General features: G+C 33.9%; 1 protein-coding gene across 4 annotated transcripts; it reads left to right on the top strand.

Annotated features, from left to right (window-relative positions):
• Positions 1 to 13,385: 13,385 nt before the first annotated feature.
• On the top strand, positions 13,386 to 22,956 carry LOC114264491 (ras-related protein Rab7). 4 transcript variants are annotated; one of them, XM_028205109.2, is made up of 7 exons: positions 13,386 to 13,684; positions 13,814 to 13,840; positions 14,224 to 14,323; positions 14,440 to 14,586; positions 17,550 to 17,630; positions 17,710 to 17,852; positions 22,496 to 22,956. In XM_028205109.2, the coding sequence occupies exons 1-7, from the start codon at positions 13,632 to 13,634 to the stop codon at positions 22,557 to 22,559; spliced, it is 615 nt and encodes a 204-aa protein (XP_028060910.1). In that variant the 5' UTR covers positions 13,386 to 13,631; the 3' UTR covers positions 22,560 to 22,956. The 4 variants fall into 4 exon arrangements, with proteins under 4 accessions (XP_028060910.1, XP_028060912.1, XP_028060911.1 ...); XM_028205111.2 differs by lacking the exon at positions 22,496 to 22,956 and adding an exon at positions 20,379 to 20,709 and having other exon boundaries at positions 13,449 to 13,684; XM_028205110.2 differs by lacking the exon at positions 13,814 to 13,840 and having other exon boundaries at positions 13,449 to 13,684.
• Positions 22,957 to 24,160: the final 1,204 nt, after the last annotated feature.

Below are 24,160 nucleotides of genomic sequence, written 5' to 3'. Positions count from 1 at the left end.
CCCATGTGCAAGCACTGCACCAACTAGATCAATACATATATTTCCGAGATATCAACCAATTGTTCTATATATAGAAAGTCATACCTTATGTTTTTAGGTTTTGTGAAGTGCAAAATTCTTGAAAATATCTCTCTTTCTACCTTGCAACTTATATACACTCTATCTATACTCCCTAAACCAAATTTGTAAGGCTTCTTGCTGAGGTTCTTAAGCTTGAATTTCAGCACTTGAGGGTGAGAAATTGTTGGTTTGTGAATCAAAGTGTCACTCCTCTTCAAGAGGTATAACTTCTAGCTTCTTTACACTACTTCTTCCCTATCTTTACTTGTTGTTTTTGGACTATTTTTCTACTGTTTTTATGGGCTGAAACTTGTGGCTTAAAGCCATCCAAGGTAAAGGGGTTAACCACCCTTCCTTGAACCTTGTTTTCCAATCTTTTGCCCTTGTGTTTCCCATCCATTTTCCAACTTTTTCCTACTACTTTTTAGAGTTTTTTATAGGCTAAAAAAGTGGTTTTGAAGTCCCAAAAGTGGAGAGGTTAGCCACCCCTCCTTAAGCTTGTTTACTAGCTTAATTTTTCCATTGTTTTGGTTTATTTTTTTTAGCTTTTCCATGCTAATTTTAGCACTATTTTTGCTATTTTTAGGACTGTTTTAGTGTGTTTATTTCATTTATGCTTTGTATAGTATCCTTATAGTGTGGTGGTCTTCATAGGTTTGGTGGTTTGGGCATTAGATACTAACTTATTTGAGTCGGTAGAATTTATTTCATGTTTTCCATACTTACATTCACACATAATCACCTCTACACTCTCCCTCATTTCTTGACTTTTTTTTTATTTGTTTGAGAGGTTGTTCAAGCTTGAGAAAGAGACCCTTCCATGCTTAATGGTTTAATCTCTTCGGAGGTTTATTACCAAGGCATTACATCTCTCTCATGCCTAAAACAACTTATTGTTTGACAGTTCTCTCCATTTAGTGGACTTAATTCTCATTCTTGGACTAAAATGACTAATGAATGGAAATGTAAGTGAAAGAGGCAATAAAATTGGACTGAAATGGCACAAGATAATAAAATCAAATTGGGTTCAATCAGACGTTAATTGAAACCATTGAGTCTTAAGTCATTTTATACTTTTTAGTAATGATAATGGTTCAAGATTCAAGGTCTGCCACTTCTCTTGATCAATTCCATAATAGAGAGGAGGTTTTGTTGGTCTTTTATTTTCACTTATTAAGCCTTTGTCCAATCGAATCATGGATCATCATGCAACAACCTTGCTACCATTGATGATTTGTGAACCAATTCTATCCCCCCCCCCATTGATCGGTTTCATAATAGAGAGAGGCAGAAAGGATAAACATCCCCTAAAAACACTCTGTTTCTGCTCTGTTTCTTTTTTGATGCAGCAAGGCAGTATCAAAATTAGTGGCCGGCCGGCCACCCTTTGAATCCGGCCAACCACTTTCCCTGGCTAGGCGGCCACCTCTTTTAAGCCAGGTAGTGTCATTTTCCTGCAAAACAGAGCAGAAGTTGAAGCAAAAATTGAAGTATTTTCTACAAATAGAACAATTCTAGTAACAGAACAGAGGCGTTTTTGGTAGGATGTCTTATTAGCACATGTAGTTCCTTAACCGCTTGAGTTTAATTAGTTTACATAGCTCTTAGTTAATTACTTAGTTAATTAATTCCATGTTGTAATAATTAGTTAGAATAGCTAGTTAAATTTTGGTGTTGTAATAATTAATTAATTCGAACATTCATTCGGACCCTCCTGCGCGATGGCAAAATTGTAATATTGTGTATGTCTTCTAACCCCCATTTCTTTCTTCCCGTTTCTTTCCTTGCTTATGATGGATAACATATAGCATCATGTTTAAATAGCATTTTTCATAACTAGCATCCATTTGTCTTGCATACATAAGGTTTCGGCTCATCATACTAATCAATGTCAATGTCAATTTCAAATTTCTTTACTCGAATACGTGCTTTGTCGCATACCTTGAATTGACTCACATGCCATGCTAGTAGTAGAGCCTAGTAGTTGCATTGTGTATGTGTTGCATTAGTCACTTGCATATTAGAGCATACATTTTTCTAACTATTTTATTTCTTTTGGCTTGCTTCGGTTGAGTACTAGGTGAGTGTTTTTGCTTTAGCATATTGCATGTGTGTGATTGTTGTCATATCAAGCATAAATACCATGAGACTAAGTACTCAAGTGATATACTTGTTTAACTGCCTGTTGATGAAGGATAATTGCTTAAGTTAGGATGATTTGCTTAAATGTACATATGAGATCACTTTTTCAAGTGGTACATATTCAAATACCTTTCAAAACACACATTAAATCAAAGTGTTCTAACTTTTTCAAATTAGTCTATACTTGCATGCATCACATAGTAAAGCTAACTTAAATAATCGAAACAAGAGCATATACTATACATAAGAATCACATCATAATTAGTAGAAGTCGATCTTTGATCAGGTGAGTGGGCTGCTCAAGTCATGACCTTCCCCTCTCATACCTAAGTTCCTGAGCCAAGATACTTTGGTGAAGACAGATAAGTGGCCTTTAGCACTAGTCTCATGTTTCCTAAATTTTTCAAAAATATTTAAGTGGCAACTCTGTAATCTAGCAATGTAGTCCATTTTTGGCATTTCTGATTGTAAATCGATTTTCCAAAATTGCTTATTCTGTTTTCACATTGCACTCGTGAAATTAGATTCAGAACCACGAGAGTTTGAACTGTAGGGTTATCGTATCCAAGGAAAGTAAACCCCTCTGAGGAGCACGAAAAGCAAGCTACAATAAGCTGCAACATGAATGTTCCTCCTCAATTGATTATCCCAACGAGATTTAATGATTGTTGTGTATGGCCTATACAACCTCTTGTTTCTCTTGAAAATATCCATAATACCTTTGATTGCCCGCCCTATACATGTATTCATAAACATATCTGATGGATGGCTTCTCATCTCCATCAATAACACACAAGAGACGCATGGGTGGCTCAACAAACTTAACAATGATCAAGCAATCCCTTCAAAACTGTTTATCTAAAATGATTCAATGGCATCCTTTCCTTTCTTCTCCTTGGCAAACCTTGAACTTGCAAACTCCTTACTTGTCACCAAAGCTTGCAAATCATGCATATACTCATGAATACTATGCAATGCAAGGAAAGTAGTAGCAAAGCGAGTCGCTCTTGGGCACAAAATTTCAATCCTACTCTTCTTCTTTCTCAATTGAGCTAACAACCATACACTGCTGTAAATATACCTTGTCACCTTTGATGCTCCAGCAGCAAGCTCATGCACATGATTCATCTTAGAAATTTCACTTAAGATTAAGTTCAAGCAATGAGCTGCACATAAAAACTAATTTAGAACTTGTAAGTTGCATTTACAAGTACCTCATTGGCTTCATAATTTACTCCATTATCCGTCACCATATGAACAACATTAGCCACTTCCACCCACTCAATAATGTCTAGAAACAATCTAGAAAGAAGAGAAGTATCTTTCACATCATCGGAGGCATCAATAGATTTTACAAAAGCAATTCCCATAGGGCTATCAAAAAAAAATTTATCAAAGTTCTTTGTCTACCATCACTCCAACCATCACCTAAAATAGTACACTAAACATAGCCCACGAGCTCTTTAAAGAGTCAATATACAATTGAAGCCTTTTTTTTAGTCTCTCAATAAAGGAACTCGAACTTGATGGTAAGTATGGATCTTATATCCAGGACCAATAGCAATTGCAGCATCAAACATGGTCTGAAAATAAATAGAGTTCACAGCATTGATTGGAATACAAGTATCATAAAAGAATTTGCCGACAATCATATGTAAATAATATGCCAATTTGAAAGACAAAGAAAGGATCTTGTCCACGTCTTTTAAGAATTTCATAGTAATAAAAATACGTTTTATTAAGACATGTCAATTTCATGTACAAAATTTTAACTTATTATCAGTCAGATTAGATCATGAGCTATCTCCTGAACTCTAGTAAATATAAAATTTCAAAAGTACTATGACAATTATAGTAATATCTAGTCATCTTTGTCAAATGTAAATTTGTCAAAAAATTACGAAACTCGTTAATTTTGTCATGGTGTTTGTAGATCATGATCCATAATCAAATGCTAAAGAGAAGTTTCAAGCACGGATTTTTGACTTCCTCACCTAGAAATTGAGTTTAATGAGTAAAAAGAGGGAAATATCATATCAGTGTAATTTTTTAAAAATAATTATAAATTAGTGAGAAAGTTTATAAATATTAACAATTAAAATTGTAAATTTTTTCATGAATTTGTAATTTTTTTTTTCCTTCAAAATTCCACTGGGATGCAATTACCCCTAAAAAGAAATAGCAATAATTTAATCTCTCTTTCTTTTTTTTTCCTTTTAATAGATTGAGAGACAAAAGTTTAGTTATTAAAAGGGAAAAAAGTATAGCGACTCTAGTTTAAACCCGACCCGTTTATTGTCTTGAATTCGGGTTTTCTTGTCTTGATAGTTGTTCATGTCTTCTTCTATCTTATTCCTTGTTAGTTTGGTTGTTGGAAGTTTTGGTTAAGTTTGAAACAGGTTTGGAGGTTAGTTTTTCAAAGAGTTGATTCTTGTTTGCTCGAGCGACGCTTATTATGTTCGAGTGGTCTTTTACAGTCTACAAACTACTGAGAGCTTGATATCTACGCTCAAGCGACACTTCTTGTGCTCGAGCGAACTTTTAAAGGTCTGAACTACTGAAGGGATGCATTGTACGCTCAAGCAGTGTCTTCTTTGTGTCTAGTCGCTCGAGCAACCATTCCTGCGCTTGTGCGATCTGCGTGTATATCAGTCCAAAGGGGGTCATTTTTCAGTCATTTGCTCATTTCTCTCTCTCTCTCTCTCTTTCTCTCTAAAACACATCAAAACCTAGATCTACTTACTCTCTCTCTCTCTCTCTAGAAACCCTCTCTAAAACTCAAATACATCTTGATCCGTTGATTTCTACACCATAGTCCCTTTGATAAAAAAAAATGGTAAAGTTCATCTAGAGCTTCGTTTTGATTGGAGCAAAGCTCGCTTTCTACTTCGTCAAGTTTCAACTCTTGTCTTCTTGGTTCTCGTCTTTGAGGTAGGGATTTCTTTGACCCATTTTATGATTTTAACTTAGTTATTTACTTTTCTGAATAAGATAGTGATTTGGGGATTTCTAGATAAAACCTAGGGTTTGGTTTTGAAACCAAAGAGGGGTTTTCAAATTATGCTCTTGTATATGATTATGGCTTGTTAAAAATAGTTGGGCTGTGCTAAATGATGGATTTACCCATGGAATTTATTTTTAAAGAAAGGGGATTTTTGCCCTAAATTGTGAAAATTGATTTTGTTAAGAGAAAATGAAATTGATGTTGGTTTTTATGGAAATGGAACAATGATGATGATGATAGTGGAGTTGGTTATGAATTATCACTCCTAATTGGAAATGTTGGAAAGAATCTCTAGGTTGAAAATTAATTATCTATTTAGAGATATTTGTTTTGGGCTATCAGTGGAGGATAGCTATGATTGTTGTAGAAATTGCATGAGAATTAGGTGAATTGAAACTATTTTTCTCATCCATTTGCATTGAGCGTTGTAACATATTTAACACGTTGAAAATTGTTGTTGTTTTGAGAAAAATGGGTGAATACTTTGGTGAATCCGGGTCGGAGTGTAGTTGTGGTATTATCTTGGCATGTGTGTCCTTGGTAAAAATTCAGAAACTCATGCAGTTAGGTGTTAAGCCTTCCGGTTAATACTTGTAAAAATGACAAATTGGTAGTGCTTATAGCTTATTTGTAGACACGTCCTAGAGATTCCCAGTATTGTATCCACCGCCCTGGATTTTGTTGTAAAGCAAACAGATTCTTGAATTGTGATATAACTTGGCATAGCATGGTTTGAAAAGAGATATAAAATGTTTTGATACAAGCATTGCATATGCATCCACCTTATAACTTTGTTAAGATTCATACACTGTGTTAGAGTATCTTTACTGGGCTTTAACTCACCCTGTATGAAAAATCATTTTTAGGTGTTGATGATATGCCTCCGCCAAGGCAATAGCTTGGGAGAACTAGGAGCCAAGAGCTTCTATTTTTTGTTGAGTGTTGTATTTATTTTGTACAAGCTTAGGGCTTTATTTAAATTGAGTTTAAACTCACTTTTGTTGTAACTAAGTACCGACTTGGAAAGTTGAAGCCAATAGGACATTACCATATATGTTTGCTCTTATTTCATATTTTGTACCGATGACACATGTTATAGATTCAGGGTTAGAACTTGTAAATGTATTATTACATGTGTTACACTTTTGTAAAGAGATGAAACCTTATAAATAGGGGAACATTTATTCAGACATCTGTTGTTATTTAACATATGTCTTGGAATGATCTTATTATAATATTTTCAGGGCATTACAAAAGACTCTTTTAGACTTGGGCACTAAACCTTCATTTTGTAAAGAATTTCTCTTATGTTCATGATTGTCCTTAATCATACTATGTAAATATAATTTGATGAAATATTAACAATATTCGATCAACTTAATTTTTTATAAGTATGTTCTACTCAATATACTCTAAAAAGTGAACGGTTTGGATTATTGAAGTAGATCTCGAAATTGATCCAAACAACAACCACACCATCTTATGATGAAAGCGAGAGAGCAATGAGAGGAGTGTGATGATGTGTATTTTGTCTTTGAATAAAATTTTATATTGCTTATTTTAAAAATATTATTTTAGTTTAAAAGTCAAAAAGTCAATACAAGAAGTTAATTCGTTATTTTAGTTTTCTTTTATGTTTTTTTAATAAAAAGTCAAAAAATACTAAAAAATTCAATCCGCATACCAACCCTAAATGTGATATAATTGTTTGATTATAGTTATTTGATTAGTATAATGTGTTACATAAATAATTTGACTAGAGGATTTTACAAAATAAATAATTCTCAAATAATCAATATGGGTCTACCAAGACCCAACAATATAGTTCAATTAATGTATATTTACAAGTTAAAAAAGAAAAAAAGAGAGACATCACTACTAAAAAAAATGTTTTTTGCAACCGTCACAAGCCATTGCAAATAATAAAAATACAGTCGCAAAAAACCTTTTGCGACGGTCCATGCGACTGCAAATTGGGGACGCTAATGTGGAAGTGGCAAATACTTTTTGCGACTACAAAATAACAGTCACAAACTATTTGTGACTGCCTAACCTACTTTTTGCTGTCACCAAAAAAAAAAAATCAAAAACACTTTTAGCGACTATTTTTTTACCGTCGCAAATCATTATTTTTATAATAAAATCATATATACGTTTGCTACAACAAAAAAATCAATTGCAAGCGTCTAACAATTTTTTTAATAAAAAATAACAAAATTAACAAATTTATTTAAACTCATAATAGAAATATTAACGTATTCACACGTAAGTGTGCAAACAAAATATAAACTTTCATACATGTAAAACAAATATCCATCAATATATTGTACTAAAAGATTCAAGTCCTCAAAAAAAAAAAAAAAAGCAACATAATCTCAGTTTGGCTCCCAAACATCACCCGCTCAATTATAACAACTACTCCCTCAACAAAACCTACAACAACATATACACGTGACTTGAAAATTGAATGCAGTTTAACTTGAAATAAAAAAAAATAAAACTATTTCAAAAGAAATTGTCAAGAGAAAAAAAAAGGTTCATTCTCTAAATTCTTTTGCTTGGAGTAAATTACAAAAATATAGATGCCAATTCGTAATTTGCACAAATAAATAGACAAGAAAATGGTTACCCAATCCAATCAGATTGATGAATAAACCAAAGAATTTGAAAAATGAACATGAATAACATAATCTTTGTCCTAGCATAGATTAATACCAAAAGGAAACAAGAAGAAGAAATTTGACTTCAGTATTTAGAAGTTCACATCAAGTTACTGACTTCACTATGTAATTTAAGAATTAGCAATGAAAAATTTTGGAAACCTTTTATCAAACCAAGACCATCTTTAGTGTACAATGGGCAATTATTGAATAGTTAGGGAAGGCTTTGGCACTATTGGTGTATGTTTCTTTTCTTCATCCATTTATATTTTCTTTTCCTTAATTCATTTTAGTTCTTGTATATATTAAGTTGTCCCAGACATTATTAGCTATAATGTGAATCATGAAATGCAAACATGTATTAATGTGCTCTTTTGTGTTGAATCAACTGAATTTATGAAGCCAAATGCATATGTATAACCTAACATGTATCATGTTAGATTATGTAAATTTGACAATTTCCTTGTCAATGTAGATGGATGCATCAAAAAACAGCTAATAGCCACTTAGTGTAATTACTACCAAGCTAACAAATAAATCTTCAAGGTAATAGGTGATAATGTGCTCTTTTGTTATTTCACATTGTTTTCTTCCTAAGGTTTTGACAATACATTTCTTTTGGAATTTTATTTTAATTTGAAATAATTAAAATGGCGATACTATACTGTAACCGAGTAAAATGAGGTAAATTCATATAAAGTAAAGTCATGATCATCAACTTGTTGGTGTAACAAATAGATATAAAATTCCAAGGAGCAGTCAATTGAGCATTTCTAGTAGTTAAATTTGAGTATTTCAGTTGCAAATAGTTAAATGCTTACCTATATATGTTCCTTATTTCCAGCAGTAATGTTTGAGATTGTCCAACAAGCTTCTTTCTTGATGCTCTTCTTATGATTATGGGTTAACAGATTCAGCAAGCACGAAAGTGCACCATGCTCAGTTATAGACTGGAGAAAGGAGGCTTCCATTAATAGATGCAAAATCATGGTACATTGAAACCAAAGACAAATTCCACATGAAGCATAGGAAAAAGAAATATTAGCATGCTTACAAAATGTTCATAGCAGATGTGAAATGTTATTCTATTTTCTATAAACCATACTTGAGGTATCACTATAAAATTAGGGTTTGAACACCGGCTTGGTAACCAATGGAGACCGCTAGCCGATTTTATTAGGGCTTGGGATGAACATTTGTAGCAGGGCACAACTAAATACAATTATTTATTGAGTAGGAGTAACCTGATGGAAAGAGTTATTTATTGCCAATTGATGACCCACCCAATCCAGGTGGAGATATGAATTACGCAACCCTGCCAAAGGCTACAACAATAAATACCGTACATATCATCACCACTACGTAAGAAAATATAGTTCAAAATCAACCATTCATCATAATTGATTTGAAGGGTCAATTACGGTCGGTCTAGTGGGTTGGGCATTACATTCATCATGCTTCGAGTTTTCTAATCTCCAGTACTTTCAACATTCAAAAATCAAATACAATCCCTGCTAATGTGATTAAATTTAACCACAAAAAAGGAAAATTCACCAAATCATAGATACATGTTTGCGAGATAATTCATCAAATTATAGATACCCTTTCAAGCTAGCCCTCATGAATGCAAGATCTCTGACATTGGGACTAAAGTAATATCTAACCTTATTGGATTGGCACAATTCAACTATGCAGAAGAAATTGAACAATCAAGTGTCTATTTCTATTTAGTTATAGCTCCATAGAATGCATACATATGGAAATACAGTTCTACTGTCTCGATAAAACAACAGCACACAACTAGCAAGATATCATAAAATCAAACAAAAAAATGCTCAATTCCTACATAACATATGATCACAATCAATTACAACCAATGAGGTGATATCAAGCAAGTATGTAACGGCAATGCTATATATATATAGAGAGAGAGAGAGAGAGAGATGAGAATTGGAAGGTGAAACGATAACAATTAAAAATTGAATGGTTCAGCTTGTACTTGTAGCAGATGAGGAAAGATTGATTCAAACCAAAGCTTGTTTCTAGAATCAGACTGCCTTGTGGAAAAATCAATAGATTGACAAAAAAGTGATCGAATTATAGTAAGTTTAGATGAAGAAGTTGAATACGAATTACAGTGAGTTCAAGTGATCGAAGTAGAGAGATGAATAAGTTGAAATACGAATGAATGATTCGAGGAGAGTCACTAAGAGAAAGAGAGAGAGAGAGAGAGAGAGAGAGAGAGAGTTCATACCGTTGGAGATCTCTTCTTCAGATGACCATGGTGATCTATAGAGCGAAATCGAGAAAGGGAAATCAGATTCTCTTACTCAGACATAATCGAGCGAAATCAGATTTGGGGGAAATGAGAGTCTAGGGCAAGTTTTATACAATCAGAATATAAATTGAGCTGAGTGGGTTCCCAATAGTGGGCTTGCAAGTTTTTACTTAGGCTGAGTGGGTTCATAAGTTTTTGCTTAGGCTGAGTGGGTTCATAAGTTTTTGCTTCGGTTGATCTGACGTTGTAAATAATTTTTTTTGCGACAGTCAAATAATCAGTCTCAAAAAACTAGATGCAAAAAGTTATTTTTCTAGTAGTGCATGATTATTCTCATTTGATGATATTGCATGCATAATGTTTGAGATTATGGTATTGAGCTTCCTATCAAGTTATTTGAACATGATGACCTTGTATGGGGGTCCATGATGAGTCATGTTTTAACAATTCAGATTGTTCATATTTAAGACTTTTTGTGCATATCATTTTAAAAAAATAACTAACTCGATTTTTTATATTTTTTTTCATTGATGATATGAACAAAGGATTCTAAAAAATAAATAACTTGGATCATTGAAATAGGACATTAAGATCATTTTTTTTTCTGGAGTACCAAAAATAAAATAAAATAAAAAACAGGATATCATTTTTTTAATCATTGAAATAAGACATGTAATGAGGCCCACAAATAGAAATATGAAATTCATATTTAAATTAAAATTTGAGATACGCCTAATCCACGATAGATTTTTTTTTTTTTTTCCTGGTAAGACTATAAATACTGTTTCATGTAGATTTTGTGATTTAGGCCTCTTTTAGCAAAGAGGTTAAAAGTAATTTTTTAATTTTTTTTTTTTTTTATATCACATCACTTTTCTATTTTTTTTACACATTTTAAAAAAAAAAATCAAAAAGTCGACTTATATCTTGCTTCCCACGGCCAGCTTGTTTTTTTGTAGATTTTATGAAGAAAAAAAAAAAAACAAACAAGTCAATAGAAAAATTGATTTGACATTTTAATTGTTATTGAATTGTTATAATGAAACCAATAATGAACCCCACCACTAACGTCTCGTTTGGGAACAGGCTAATTTAGTAACTTTTTAGTTATTTGGCTAAAAAGGTGAGTAAAAAAAACTTGTATGTTTGGGATGACTTTTTGGCTAATTACGAAAAGATGTGCAAAAAGTAGAGAGAAAAGAGAATCTTTGACTTTTTGGTATGGGTTGTTGGCTTTTTGACTAATTTAGTAACTTTTTGACTAATTAACTAAAATAGCCTCTTGCCAAACGAGGCCTAAGGAGGATAAACGAGCTGAGAAGTTAACTATTTAAGTTTGATTTAAAAATAGTAACGGGTTTCAAATTTTGTTCACTTGTATATAACTCCTTACAAAATGGATTTGGCTTTTTTCTAATTATTCATCTCAACTTAAGAGATCATTTGGACTTTACAAGTGCGCAATCAATTTTGATGATTTGAACTGTTAACTTTTTAAGATTTATTGAGTAAAATATTTATGTAAAAAATCAAAATAATTAGATATTAGTGACTATATATTTGAATTAAATTTGTATTACAAAAAATAAATAATTATTCTTGAAATCATATTTGTCATGTATTCTTTTAAAAAAATATATGATTAAAAATATTGATTTTAATTTTTTACATAAATATTTTATTAAACAAATATTAAAAAATAAACAATTCAAATAATTAAGGGGTTGCTTGGGATGACCTAAATAAGTGTACTTTTTGTATTTTTACGAAAAGATGTACAAAAAATAAATAAGTGTACTTTTTATATTTTTACGAAAAGATGTACAAAAAAGTAGAGAGGTGATGTGATAAAAAAAAATAAAAAGATAAAAAGATGAATTATTTTGATGTTACCAAACTTGACCTAAATTTAATTTCAAAATAAGCCTATAAAATCTAAGCACTCTCTCAAATTGGAATGACAATAAAACAGAAATCAAATCCTTACAAAATAATTAGGTGTTGTTTGGTAACACTTACGTTTTCAGTTTTCTGTTTATATTTACAAAAATTTAAAAAACTCAAATAAAAACTTGTTTGGTAAAGTTTTTGATTTATAAATAAGTGGTCTCAGTTTATAAATTTGGCTAAAAAATGAAAACACAAAAAATGTGTTTCCGTTTTGAGTTTTTAGTTTTTTTTTTTTTTTACCACCCAACACTAGTCACCACCCGCCACCATTTTCCACCACCGTCTTTCGCCACCACCACTCACCCCCCACCCCCACCACCACCACCACTCACCACTCACCACCCACCGGCCACCACCACCCACCACTCGCCACCACTACCACTCACTACCCACCTGCCACCCACTCGCCACCACCACCCACCCCTCGCCGCCGTTGCCGCCGCCGCCGCCACCACCACCACCATTACCACCACCACCATTACCCATCACCCACCTGCCATCCACCCGCCACCACCCACCACCCACCACCCGCCACTACTATCTACCGCCCCCCACCACCACCCGCCACCTACTTGCCACCACCACTCACCACCTACCTGCCACCACCACCACCACCACCACCATCACCCACCACCCACCACCCACTTGCCACCACCACCCACCACCCACTCGCTACCACCTGCCACCTGCCATTCGCCACCCACCTGCTGCCACCACCACCACCACCCACCACCCGCCACCGCTACCACCACCACCACCACCCACTCGCTACCACCCGCTACCGTCACCCACTCACCCACCATCACCACCCACCCGCCACCACCCACCATCCGCTACCCACCTGCCACCACCACCCACCCGCCACCACCCACCACCCGCCGCCACCACCACCGCCACCACCACCACCCATTAGTTACCACCCGCCACTGTCACCACTCATCCAACACCACCACCACCCACCACCCGCCACCGTCACCCACTCACCCATCACCACCACCCACCACCACCAGCTACCCACCACCCACCGTCACTACTTTCCACCACCGTCTTCCGCCGCCACTTGCCACCACTTGTCATTTCTCACTCTTTTTTATATTTTTAAATTTTTTTAAAAATTTTGTCAATTACCAAACGCGTTTGTAGTTTATGTTTTTCTAAAAATAAATAAAAAATAAACAAAAACCAATTTATAAAATTTTTGTAAATATAAACTGAAAACGTAAACGTTACCAAACACACCCTTAAAGTTACCATCATTAAATTATTCAAAATTATCCAAATCAAACATAGCCACAGGCCCCATCATTAAAATCCAACCACAATTCCAACAAAAGCTCAACTACGAATTTGGCCGGCGCGTTTAGTAGCAATATATGTTATGTTTGTTTGTCGGTACCCCAGAGAGAGAGAGAATCGAAGTTGGCGCCCCTTTTTTCTGTTTGTTTCTCTTTCTCTAAAAAAATAAAACACGAACCGCTTTTCTCTCTCTAAATTTTCGACGCAGATTCGAAAAAAGCTTCTCGACTTTTCGCTCGCCATGTCGTTGCGTAGACGAACCTTGCTCAAGGTCATCGTCCTCGGCGACAGTGGGTACTATTCTTTCAAACCTTTTCTTTATTTTTTTTGTTGTTAATTTATAATTCTAGGGTTCAATTACAACTTGATTTGTTTATTCTTGATTAATTTTTCTTTTACTTTTATTGATTTTGTTGGGTCAAGGGTTGGTAAGACGTCATTGATGAATCAGTATCCTTTCCAAGTAACGATTTGATGATCTATGAGATATAAATTGTCTGCGAATGTGTTTTTTGTGTTCCTGAATTGTTGGAGATCGCATTGTATTTTAGCTCAATCTTTACAATGTTTTATCATTCTATTTCGAATTCAATGTGTATTCTGGATCATATTGCTAGATTTCAATGTTGATTGATTGGTAATTGCAAAGGCATTTGTTTTTCTCGTGGGTTTGAAAATTGCTTTGATTTTTCTTATGGGTTTTGATCTTGGAATGTATTGAAATAGTTCCAAAATCTTGACTGACCACTATAATTCAGCTCATTGTGCTTGTGATTTGTGGTGCATTGTGTTTTCTGAATTAGCTTATTTGTGGGTCATTAACTACTTATTAGATATGTACATAAGAAGTTCAGTCAGCAATATAAAGCTACAATTGGGGCTGATTTTGTCACCAAAGAACTACAAATAGACGACAGGCTCGTTACCTTACAAGTGAGTTTGCTGTAATATATATATATATATATTTTTTATTTTTGGTTGTCAGTGGTGATCTTATTCATTCTCAAGGGTATATTTTGCCTGCGTGACTGTGCATTTTCCTTTGGTAGATATGGGACACGGCGGGGCAGGAGAGGTTTCAGAGTCTTGGTGTAGCATTTTATAGAGGGGCAGATTGTTGTGTTCTAGTCTACGATGTTAATGTCATGAGATCATTTGATACTCTTGACAATTGGCATGAAGAATTTCTCAAACAAGTAGGTGGTCGTATTTTTTCTGATTCCTCCTTTACCTCATTGCTGCAGTGTAACACCTTTTCATATGTGTTACATGTTTTGGGTTGACAGGTTGTTTCCCTGTATGCTGTATTCAGTAATTGTATCTCTCTTTGTACATACATACATGCAAATAAATGTAATTGTGCTTATCTTTTAATCTATCTGTCTCTCGCTGAATGTATGAATGCATCATTTAACAACTGCTGAGGTCTATGGTTTGAATTACATATTATGCCTAACAAGATATTAATAATTAAAAAAAATCAGAATGTTAAAATACATGGAGCTGTTTTAGACTGTCATCTTCTTTTTTGTATCACAGGAGTCAATTAGAGTTTAATTTAGGATATACCGTATAATTGTTGATGATATTATGCTGTGCTTCTGTGCCAGAGTTTTATTTGTGTTGATTTCTTCTTTATATATATTTGACAATATCATAGCTATGGTGTTTGTAGCTGATCATTTTTTTCCTGTAAATACATTCTTGGTAAAGTTGGAAAGTCTAGGACTACAAATTTAATTATGTAACTCAATGCAATTGGGTTAGGAGATGGAAGTAGATTAGTATTTAGTACTACTGGATTTTTTCTTTGTTGGTCATTTGTTACAAAGGAGTTAACTGGTTCATCCTATTCATTGGCACCCTGAGCATTTTACTCCATAAGTGGATCAATTACACTTGAACTATTAGCCATAACTTGTTTAGTTTCATGGAGGGTAGAGTTGGCTATACCAATCTAATCTTTGGATATGAGTAGGGGCATAGTCATGGTATCATTTCTCTTGCTATTGTCACCTCATTTTGGTCAACAAAATTCCTCTCAAGATTGGGATTTGAGTGCCTAGTTTCTTGTCTAGTGCTCTTGTTGTTGCATTTATAATGATGTTTATGTTTAAAGCTTGAAACTGAAACCTCCCTAAAAGTACTTACTACCTTTTATCCAGATTGTGTTGGTTAGATTCTTGAGTTTTAAAGGGCTCATTGTGCTTTACCTAAGGCTTTTTAAAATTATGACATTTATTTAGGAAAAACCAATTTAACGTATTATTAAAAGTTTGTTTTCCCTTTTGTATTTTTTTTTAACTTCATATTAAATTCAAGGTTGATTGTATTATCAAGAAAGATGTATCAAGGGAAGTGATCTATGAAGCACGCATACATAAACATAGTCATAGTATGATCATATCGATCTGATACTCCTTGGATGCTCGTGTACATGTCCAGTAACTTCCAAAACATACTAGTAATTTGGAAACAATTTCTTCCAAATTCAAGGATTGAATAAATTGATGTCATGAGCTGAGCGATGGCAAGTGCTTTCCGCCCTTGTGATGTGGTGCTGGTTGGAGTTATGGGAATAAGCCTCTCCACAAAAAGTGGGTGCATGGCTAGCTACCTACTAACTCTGCCAGACCTTTGGGAGTCTTGTGCAATGAGCACAACTTTTTTTTTTTTTTCTTTTTTTTTTTTTTTGAAGTTTGAACAAATATCACACCCTCCTTGGTTACTTTAGTTCACTTGTCTGACTACATCAATTTGGTATATCTAGTATAGCATTTGATTTGAATGTGTATTGAAAAGAAATTGTTAGGAAAAATATGATAAAAAATTTCAAATACTTCTACTACTTAGAGCAGAAGAAAGCAGATAGAATGAGGCTAACTTGTGTCGAGTCTGCTCCCAAGTCCATTCACTGAGTATAACCCTGATTTTTTCTTATCTTGACAATTATAAGTTAGAAGTTTAGAATTTTTGAAATATCATCAAAGAAAGATAGTGTCTCTCAAAAATCTTATAACTTTTTTAGTTTATATGATTAATTCCCAATAAATACTGTGAAGTGAACTCCCACATTGTCCAAGTACTAAAATAATGTTAAGTATATAAGCATGAGGGCACCCTCACCTCTTGAGCTAGCTTTTGGGGTTGAGTTCTACTTAAGACCGTGTAACATGGTATTAGAGCCGAAATACTCAGGGAAGGATAGGGTGCGTGTCCCTAGCCTACACGTTGCATGTGCTTTCAAGTGAGCACATTGGGCATGATGGAGGGTGTGAAGCAAAATCCCACATCATCCGAGTACCAAAGTAATGTTAAGCATATAAGCGTGAGGGCACCCTCACCTCTTGAGCTACCTTTTGGGTTGAGTTCTACCAAAGACCATGTAACATCTATGTTAGATATACCAGAGTCTTTGATTGTTTATATTCTATTTACTTGGAATTTTCTTTATCAGTGCCCATATCTTCTTGTATCCTTAACCTGAATATGTGATTATTTCTGCCACCGGAGTAAGGTGATTTCATTTCGAACATAAAACTTAATCACCAGAAAGATATTTATTTCTATTCTTAAACTTCTAGTTGGAAGGCTGACTTCGCTTGTTCTACCGACATGTATCATTTAACTTTGAGTGGCAATGCTTAGGGGTATATGAGCATCCATTTTTTGTGTCAATTGCCTTATCTTGTTTTCTTCTTATTTTTAACTTGTTCATCGACAAATTCTCTTTCTTCTATTTTCTTATAAATGAACCAATGAAAGAGGTGCAATGGAAGTACTAGAAGTGTGTTTGAAGAGGAAAATGTGTCAACAACACCTTTACTTTTTGACACTATGTGGAAAGTTCAGTGATTGCTGTTAGATCGCATGTGAGTGTAAGCTAAGGTGGGGCTTAACTCCTTAGCCAATGGATAATTCATTTCTACTTGGTAAAAACATATGACATATCAGCAGAATCCTCTGAAAATGTAATGCCTGTGAAAAATCCTAATTCTAGATCAAAGCGTTTATATGTTAAGTCACAGTTTCCCTGCATTTTCTGATGTTTTTATTGACTTCTACGTGCACATTCATGTATTCAGAATATAGGTGTTAGTTCCTTGTGGTTTTAAAGCTGTTTCTTAGCTTTAGCTCATTTCCACTGTGTTGTATGTAGGCAAATCCACCTGATTCCAAGACATTTCCATTTATATTACTTGGAAACAAGATTGACATAGATGGTGGAAATAGTCGAGTGGTAAGGAATTACAATGACTGTTATGTTTAAATATTTTATGTTCTTTTCCATTTGGTAATAATAATATATCCATGTACAGGTTTCTGAGAAAAAAGCAAGGGACTGGTGTGCTTCAAAAGGCATACCTTACTTTGAGACATCTGCGAAAGAGGATATCAATGTTGATGCTGCGTTCCTGTCTATTGCCAAAACTGCGCTAGCCAATGAGCATGAGCAGGATATGTAAGTTCATATTGAGGACTTTGTACCAATATTTAAATTGTTACTTGTTGATTATTAATTCTGTTTGTTGGTGAATATGGTTAATGTGTATTGAAAAAAATATCATTGTTGTATATTGCCAATTGTTGTGATTGTGCACGTGATAGCTTTTTTCTTGTGTAAAAATGTAGGCATATGTTGCTATTTGGATCTTGCATTATTTGATAAAGCAGTTTAACAGGTTATAAATTGTTTGTAAAAGGATGCATATTACTTATAGAACACTTATTATTTTTGTTAAATATGTTAAAACAGTATAGTATTCCCTCATTTGATTAAGGTGGTTTAAAATTGTTACCCTTGGTCGTTGCTTGCAGTTTTTGTTACTCCTTTGTCATTTTTACAATTAGGCTAGGATTAAGATCGTTCTAGCTTATAATTCTTATGAATAAAGTATACAGATCTTTTACTTCGAAGGATCCTTTAAGCACAAAATCAATTAAAAAATAATTAATAGCTAATGATTACATAATTTGTTACTTATAGTTCCCATTTTTTAGGTCATAGAAAATTAGTATAAGGAAGTGGAGTCTTTCCAAGAATTATGCTTCTCGTGAAGCGTATGTGCATCGTGATGCAATTGTTTTGTACACATGTTTTTCCTTCTTTTTCTTTCCTCAATAGTTATTAGGTGCATTACTTCTTTTAGTTGAAAGTTTGCATTCCATGTTTTCTATGTTCCTAGTGGAAGATATGTTTGAGAGTTAGGAATTAGTTCCATGTACTCTCACTTTTAATCATTCTGACTTCTAATGTGACTCAATGGTAATTATTGGTTTGACTCTATATTAGATATTAAGCAGGGCAGTCTTATGGTCTTATACTTTGATCTCTTGTATGTTAAATTACTGAGTACCCATCTCCATGTTATACTGGCCAAGGCTGTGGCATGGCATGCTTGTCAAGGCCGTGGCATGGCTTGCTAGCCGAGGTTGATGTGCAAAGCCAGGGATGCGGCCTACGCCGCGGCCTTGGCAGCGGCATGTGCTGCGGCCTGTGCTGCTGCCTTGGCTGCGGCTGGGCTGCGGCCTGGCAAGAGGAAACATCACCTATGCTCGAGGAGTCATAATGAGATTTTTTTAAAAAGTAACGGTTTCTTTCACGAATTTTCAATCAATAACTCAAAGAAAATAAATCAAGACACCATAAAAATAAAAATAAAAAATTTAATTTTGGCGCATTTCGCTACGTTCTTAATCGATGCGAGAGCCGAGATATCTGTTGCCGAGAGTCTTTTAATCGCATCTTTGAAAAGATTTCAATTTTCAGATCTGGTAGTTATCCCCCAATTTTTACTTGGATCTCTCTCTCTCTCTCTCTCTCTCTCTCTCACACACACACACACACGCACACACACACACATACACATACGCATGCACTCATCTAATGATTCACAAGTGCTACACTTCTATTGAGTTTTTTAACCAAGGGGCATAATGACTAGCACATCTTTCAGAAGTTCACATAACAACTATCTCACATGTTACTCCAAAATATTACCAAAAATGTGGTGTCATACTGAAAATTTTCAATACATGAACTTCCAAAAGCATGCTGTGTCTCTTATTGAACTAAGCATGGTTGCTAATTTGTACTGCAGTGATGCTTTAGAAACTAAGCAGAATTTTTAGTAGTAATAAATGTCAGGAACTGAGCATAGTCACAGGTTCACCATTGATGACTCAGCTTAGGTGTACATTTTTTGCTTGTTTTGTTATTTGGTTTCGGTTATTATTCTTCGCCATTTTTATGATTTATCAGGTAAATTACAAATACACCTCCTGAGGTTTGCTTAAAATACGAATTGCCCTCCTGTGGTTTGGAAAATTACAATTACCTCCCTGTCAGAATTTTTTATTTAACAAAATTAATTGAAAAAGTAAAATTTCTAACTGTTCACCTATACAATAATAAAATTATCTCAATTATTAATTGAAATAAAATTTTAGCATTATTAAAAGCTGTTAATTAACTTGATAATTTATTAAGAAATGATCTATTTGTTATGGAAATTAGAAACCTTAGGGGGCATAATATAATTTTTAGAATCACAGGGTAATTTGTAATTTAAATAAACCTCAGGGTGTGTGTTTGTAATTTACCCTAATTTATCTGCTGGATCTTTGTTCAATAATATTTTTGTGTAAAATGTTGGAAAGGAGTTTCTCTTTATATTTTTTGGGTTGCTTTTTTGGTGGATCTCTCACGTTTTTACTTCTATATAGCGCATCTTGGAAATGAAAAAATTTAATTGAGACTTGCTTAATGAAACTTTCAAATGAGGCTTTGATATTAGAAAAAAAAAAATCCCCAGTATTGCTTAAATATATATGCTCCTTGTATCTTCCTTCACATTTGTCTTCATTTTCCCAAGTCCGGGTTCTTCCTCAATATTCTTTGTATCATTCTTGGTTGTTCCTTAGTACTTCTCTGATATATTGTTTTCCGTGTCAAATCAATCTACATATTTGTTGCTATGCCGCTCAGCCTCAAATTTTATGATATGAAGGGCTAAAAAGGGGACCAGAGATTTAACTAAGCAAGTTCAAATAATCAGGCATGGGACTGCTACGGAATAATTAAAGGAAATGTTGTCTATATGAGGTATAGGTGTGTAGAAAAGGTTGGAGGACATAATTAGTGGGTTATCATGATTCATCTATTTCACATCCAAGGCCACCTCTATCATTCTTGTAGTTGTCATGTTGGTGGAGTACCTTGTGGTAGCCATGTAATTTATTGTGATGATAGAATGGTTTTAGTTGTGATAGTTTTATAACAGTAATAACTAGAGTGGTCATGGTATTCATTGACAAAATTTTAGTGCTGATCCTAATTAGATAAATTGCAATGGTGATATACTTGTTCTGTGGTAGAGATTAGAGGCTGTAACAACTACCTTAGAGGAGTTGAAGGCAGTTAATATGCCTGAGGTAAAGTAAGGCTTTCTCAATAAAAGAACAAACTTTGGCACTATGTTCTAACTATAAGCCTCCAAAAGTTTTCACATTTGAGCATTTAATATGTTTATCTCAAAATAACCAAGTTATGAATGTGGCATTTGAGTAATTTGTTGATGCAAATGATATTGAAAACCAAGAGAATAAAGTACTCATATCTTGGGATTTTCGAATTGACACCTAGTCTCATTAGGCATGCTATATTTGCTTTTCGGAGTAAACTTGGATTAAGTGTTCAAAGTTCTTTATTGCTGCTGTGGTTTTGCGTATAGTCTTTTATGAAGAAGCTAATTTCTTTAGTTCAAAATATAATACATGTGGAACCTGGACTACAATATTAAATTTATTGTAGTGGCTGATGCATAATTTGAAATTGGTCTAGTTAAATTTTAGTGGGTGGGTGTTGGCCAAAACATGTAAGAATGGCCAATGCATAATTTGAAATTGGACTCATTAAATTTTATTGGGTGTTGGCCAAAACATGCAAGAATATCTGTCTAAAACAGTTTGGTGAATGTTGTGGTATTATTGTTTCGTTCGTTGTTATCATTGTTGTTTTTAGTTTGTGAATAATATTTAAATTACATGTTTATATATGGTAATTTTGGTGACACACACACATATACACATGAAGTAATTTGTGTGTTATGCAATGGAGTTGAATAATTCTCATGGTTCTTCAAACTGTTTGTTAACATTCACCACTAATTCCAAAAGCTTAAGTTTGAAGAATATGGTCCCAACATTGTATATCAAGGTATTCAACTCCCTTCTTCACGTGCAACCTCATCTTGCACGTGGAGAGACAAACAACCCACCAACCAAAGTTTAAAGGAACAAACATAACGAAACAGGGGACCACGTACAAATGGAGAGACTTAAAACAACCCACCAACCAAAGTTTAAAGGAACAAACATAACGAAACAGGGGACCACGTACAAATGGAGAGACTTAAAACTTTAAGATCTCTCAAAATTAGAGTTCTAATACTGTGTTGGATTACACTAATTCCAAAAGAGCGTAAGCTGCTAGGAAATGAACCCAATATTGTATATCAAGTTATCCAACATAACGTGGGGGCAAAAAAGGGAAAGAGATGGAAAGAAACCAATTAATGTAAAATGTAGGGTCTTCATGGCACTTTTGGAGATCAATATGTCTTCATCTTGGTTTTATATCCTACTACTAATTAAAAATGTGTATTGTGATATACTACTTGTATGGTTTGTAAGGTTGTGTTTTGGATTTGATGGATTTGAAATAAGGGGGTTCAACCTTCAAATTGAAGTTTAGGATAGGTTGGCTGTTGAACTTGTATCAGGATAGTTGAGGAAAGGTTACAAAGATATGAACGAGTTCTTTTGCTGTACAACTACAATCGAGTGGAACAGATTTCAAATAACTCCCTTGTTATTTTTTCACATTCACTTATATATGACCCTTAAATCCATTTTTAAGGGTTGTTGCATTTTGTACTCACGGTACAATCAAATATATATCAGTTTGTTTCAAATCTACCAGTCCAAATGCAACTTTTGTTCTTCGAATCCTATGGAATTCTTTCTTCTTATGATGTAGTAATGCCCGAACAGCCTTTCTCCGTTCCTAATTCTTTCTTTTTCTTTTTAATATTGACTTTTCAGATACTTCCAGGGCATCCCCGAGGCTGTTTCGGAAACAGAGCAACAAGGCGGCTGTGCATGTTGAATTGGAATTAGTAAATGATTTGACAGATTTATCTGCAACCAACCCTCTGGTTGCCTAATTTTTTGCCTATTTGTCGTCCTTGTGATTCATTCCCATTTTTTTGTACCCACTGTATACTAAGCTCTTACAACTTTGACTTTTTTGTTTATTTGCTCTATTTTCTTTCTCAGAAGTAGCCTTGCTTTGTCAAACTTAAGTTTCCAACGTTGTGTAATTTTGTATTGGATTTTGATTAACCTTTTTTCTTTTTCTTTTTTTTTTTCAGTTTTGATGCAAATTGACTTCTTGTATTTCCAAGTTTTGACATTTGTCAATTTGACTTCTACTTTTCAGTTTTACTTCAATTGGATTGAAGCCAATTGTGAACCTTAAATAATACTTAGGGGTTGTTTGGTAATGTTGATTTTTTGGCTTTTTTGACTTTTTTAATTTGGAATTTTTTTGTTTGTTTAGTTTTCTTGTTTGGCTCTTTTGCATTGGAATGACAAAATTGCCCTTCACTTGGAAATGATGCTTTTTTTACTTTTTGTTTGTATATGGGTTAATTTGGTAATTTTTCATCCAAAGTCAAGTGTTTTGTCATTTTGTGATTTTGTAATTTTTTTTTTTTTTTTTGGGTCCATATGTGCTTGTCCCAACAAGAAAACCAAACCGGGGCTTAAATAGTTTGGAAGGGCAGGCCAGTAGTTGAAATATTAAAACTAGGATTTTCTTAATCTAGTCTTCTACTTTCAAAGCCTATACTAATGCCAAATGCACGATAAGTTTATCTAATGACTCCCATCCTTGAATTGAAAGGTTTAGTCCAATTGACTGGTGTTTGATTCTTGAATTAGGTTGATTAAGATAATGCTAATGATTATGATTATGAGCACAGTGATTAATGGGATTACTAGTATGGTAGTATTAGATTGATGATGTAAGATAAATTAGGTTCATTAAATTTATAAAATTGTGTTACATTTTTTGTTATATATAAGATGACTTGTTATGCTTTTGTAAAAGGGATGGCTTCCTTCCGGTCTATATCAGACGGGAAGGTGTTGTTGGGTTTCATAAGCCTGCCACGAAGCCTATATTAATAATTCAAATTGTTTAATGTGTAGGACTTGTCAAGTATTTTATTTGTGTCAATAATCACATTGATCGGATACTGATAGTCATTTGATTAAATTACATTTGTGTCAATGGTAAATATGAATTTAAAAATAAAGTGTTGACACAAATGTGATCTGATTAAGTGACTATTCATATCTGATTAATGTAATTTTTTGCAAAAATAAAACATTCAACAAGTCCTACCATAGTGGACCTACAGAATCCAATTGATTTTTTCAACCATTGAGAAGCTTCTCCATTTTATAAAATAGGGGCAATAGTCTTTTCACATTCAAATTTATGAGATTGGATTAACAATTAATCTTCTTTAGAGCATCTGCATATGCCTCTCCAAATTTTTAGGTTAATTTAATCCAAAATTCATTTTTTCTATTTTAACTAGTCACTTTTTTAGTATTTACTGCATCAGACTCTCTATTTTAACTCAATTTTATTAAAACATTAATTTCTTATTGTATTTGTTATTTTTTTTAAATTATTAA

This window comes from Camellia sinensis, chromosome 3, assembly GCF_055761805.1.
Source record: "Camellia sinensis isolate YWXY chromosome 3, ASM5576180v1, whole genome shotgun sequence".
In the NCBI taxonomy this organism is placed as follows: Eukaryota; Viridiplantae; Streptophyta; class Magnoliopsida; order Ericales; family Theaceae; genus Camellia; species Camellia sinensis.
This window is presented reverse-complemented; position numbering and strand designations above follow the sequence as displayed.

Coding starts and splice junctions, on each gene's coding strand:
- LOC114264491 (XM_028205109.2), top strand. CDS start 13,632: ATGTCGTTGCGTAGACGAACCTTGCTCAAGGTCATCGTCCTCGGCGAC. Junction 14,324..14,439: donor ACAGGCTCGTTACCTTACAA/GTGAGTTTGCTG, acceptor TTCCTTTGGTAG/ATATGGGACACGGCGGGGCA. Junction 17,853..22,495: donor AATGAGCATGAGCAGGATAT/GTAAGTTCATAT, acceptor TTGACTTTTCAG/ATACTTCCAGGGCATCCCCG.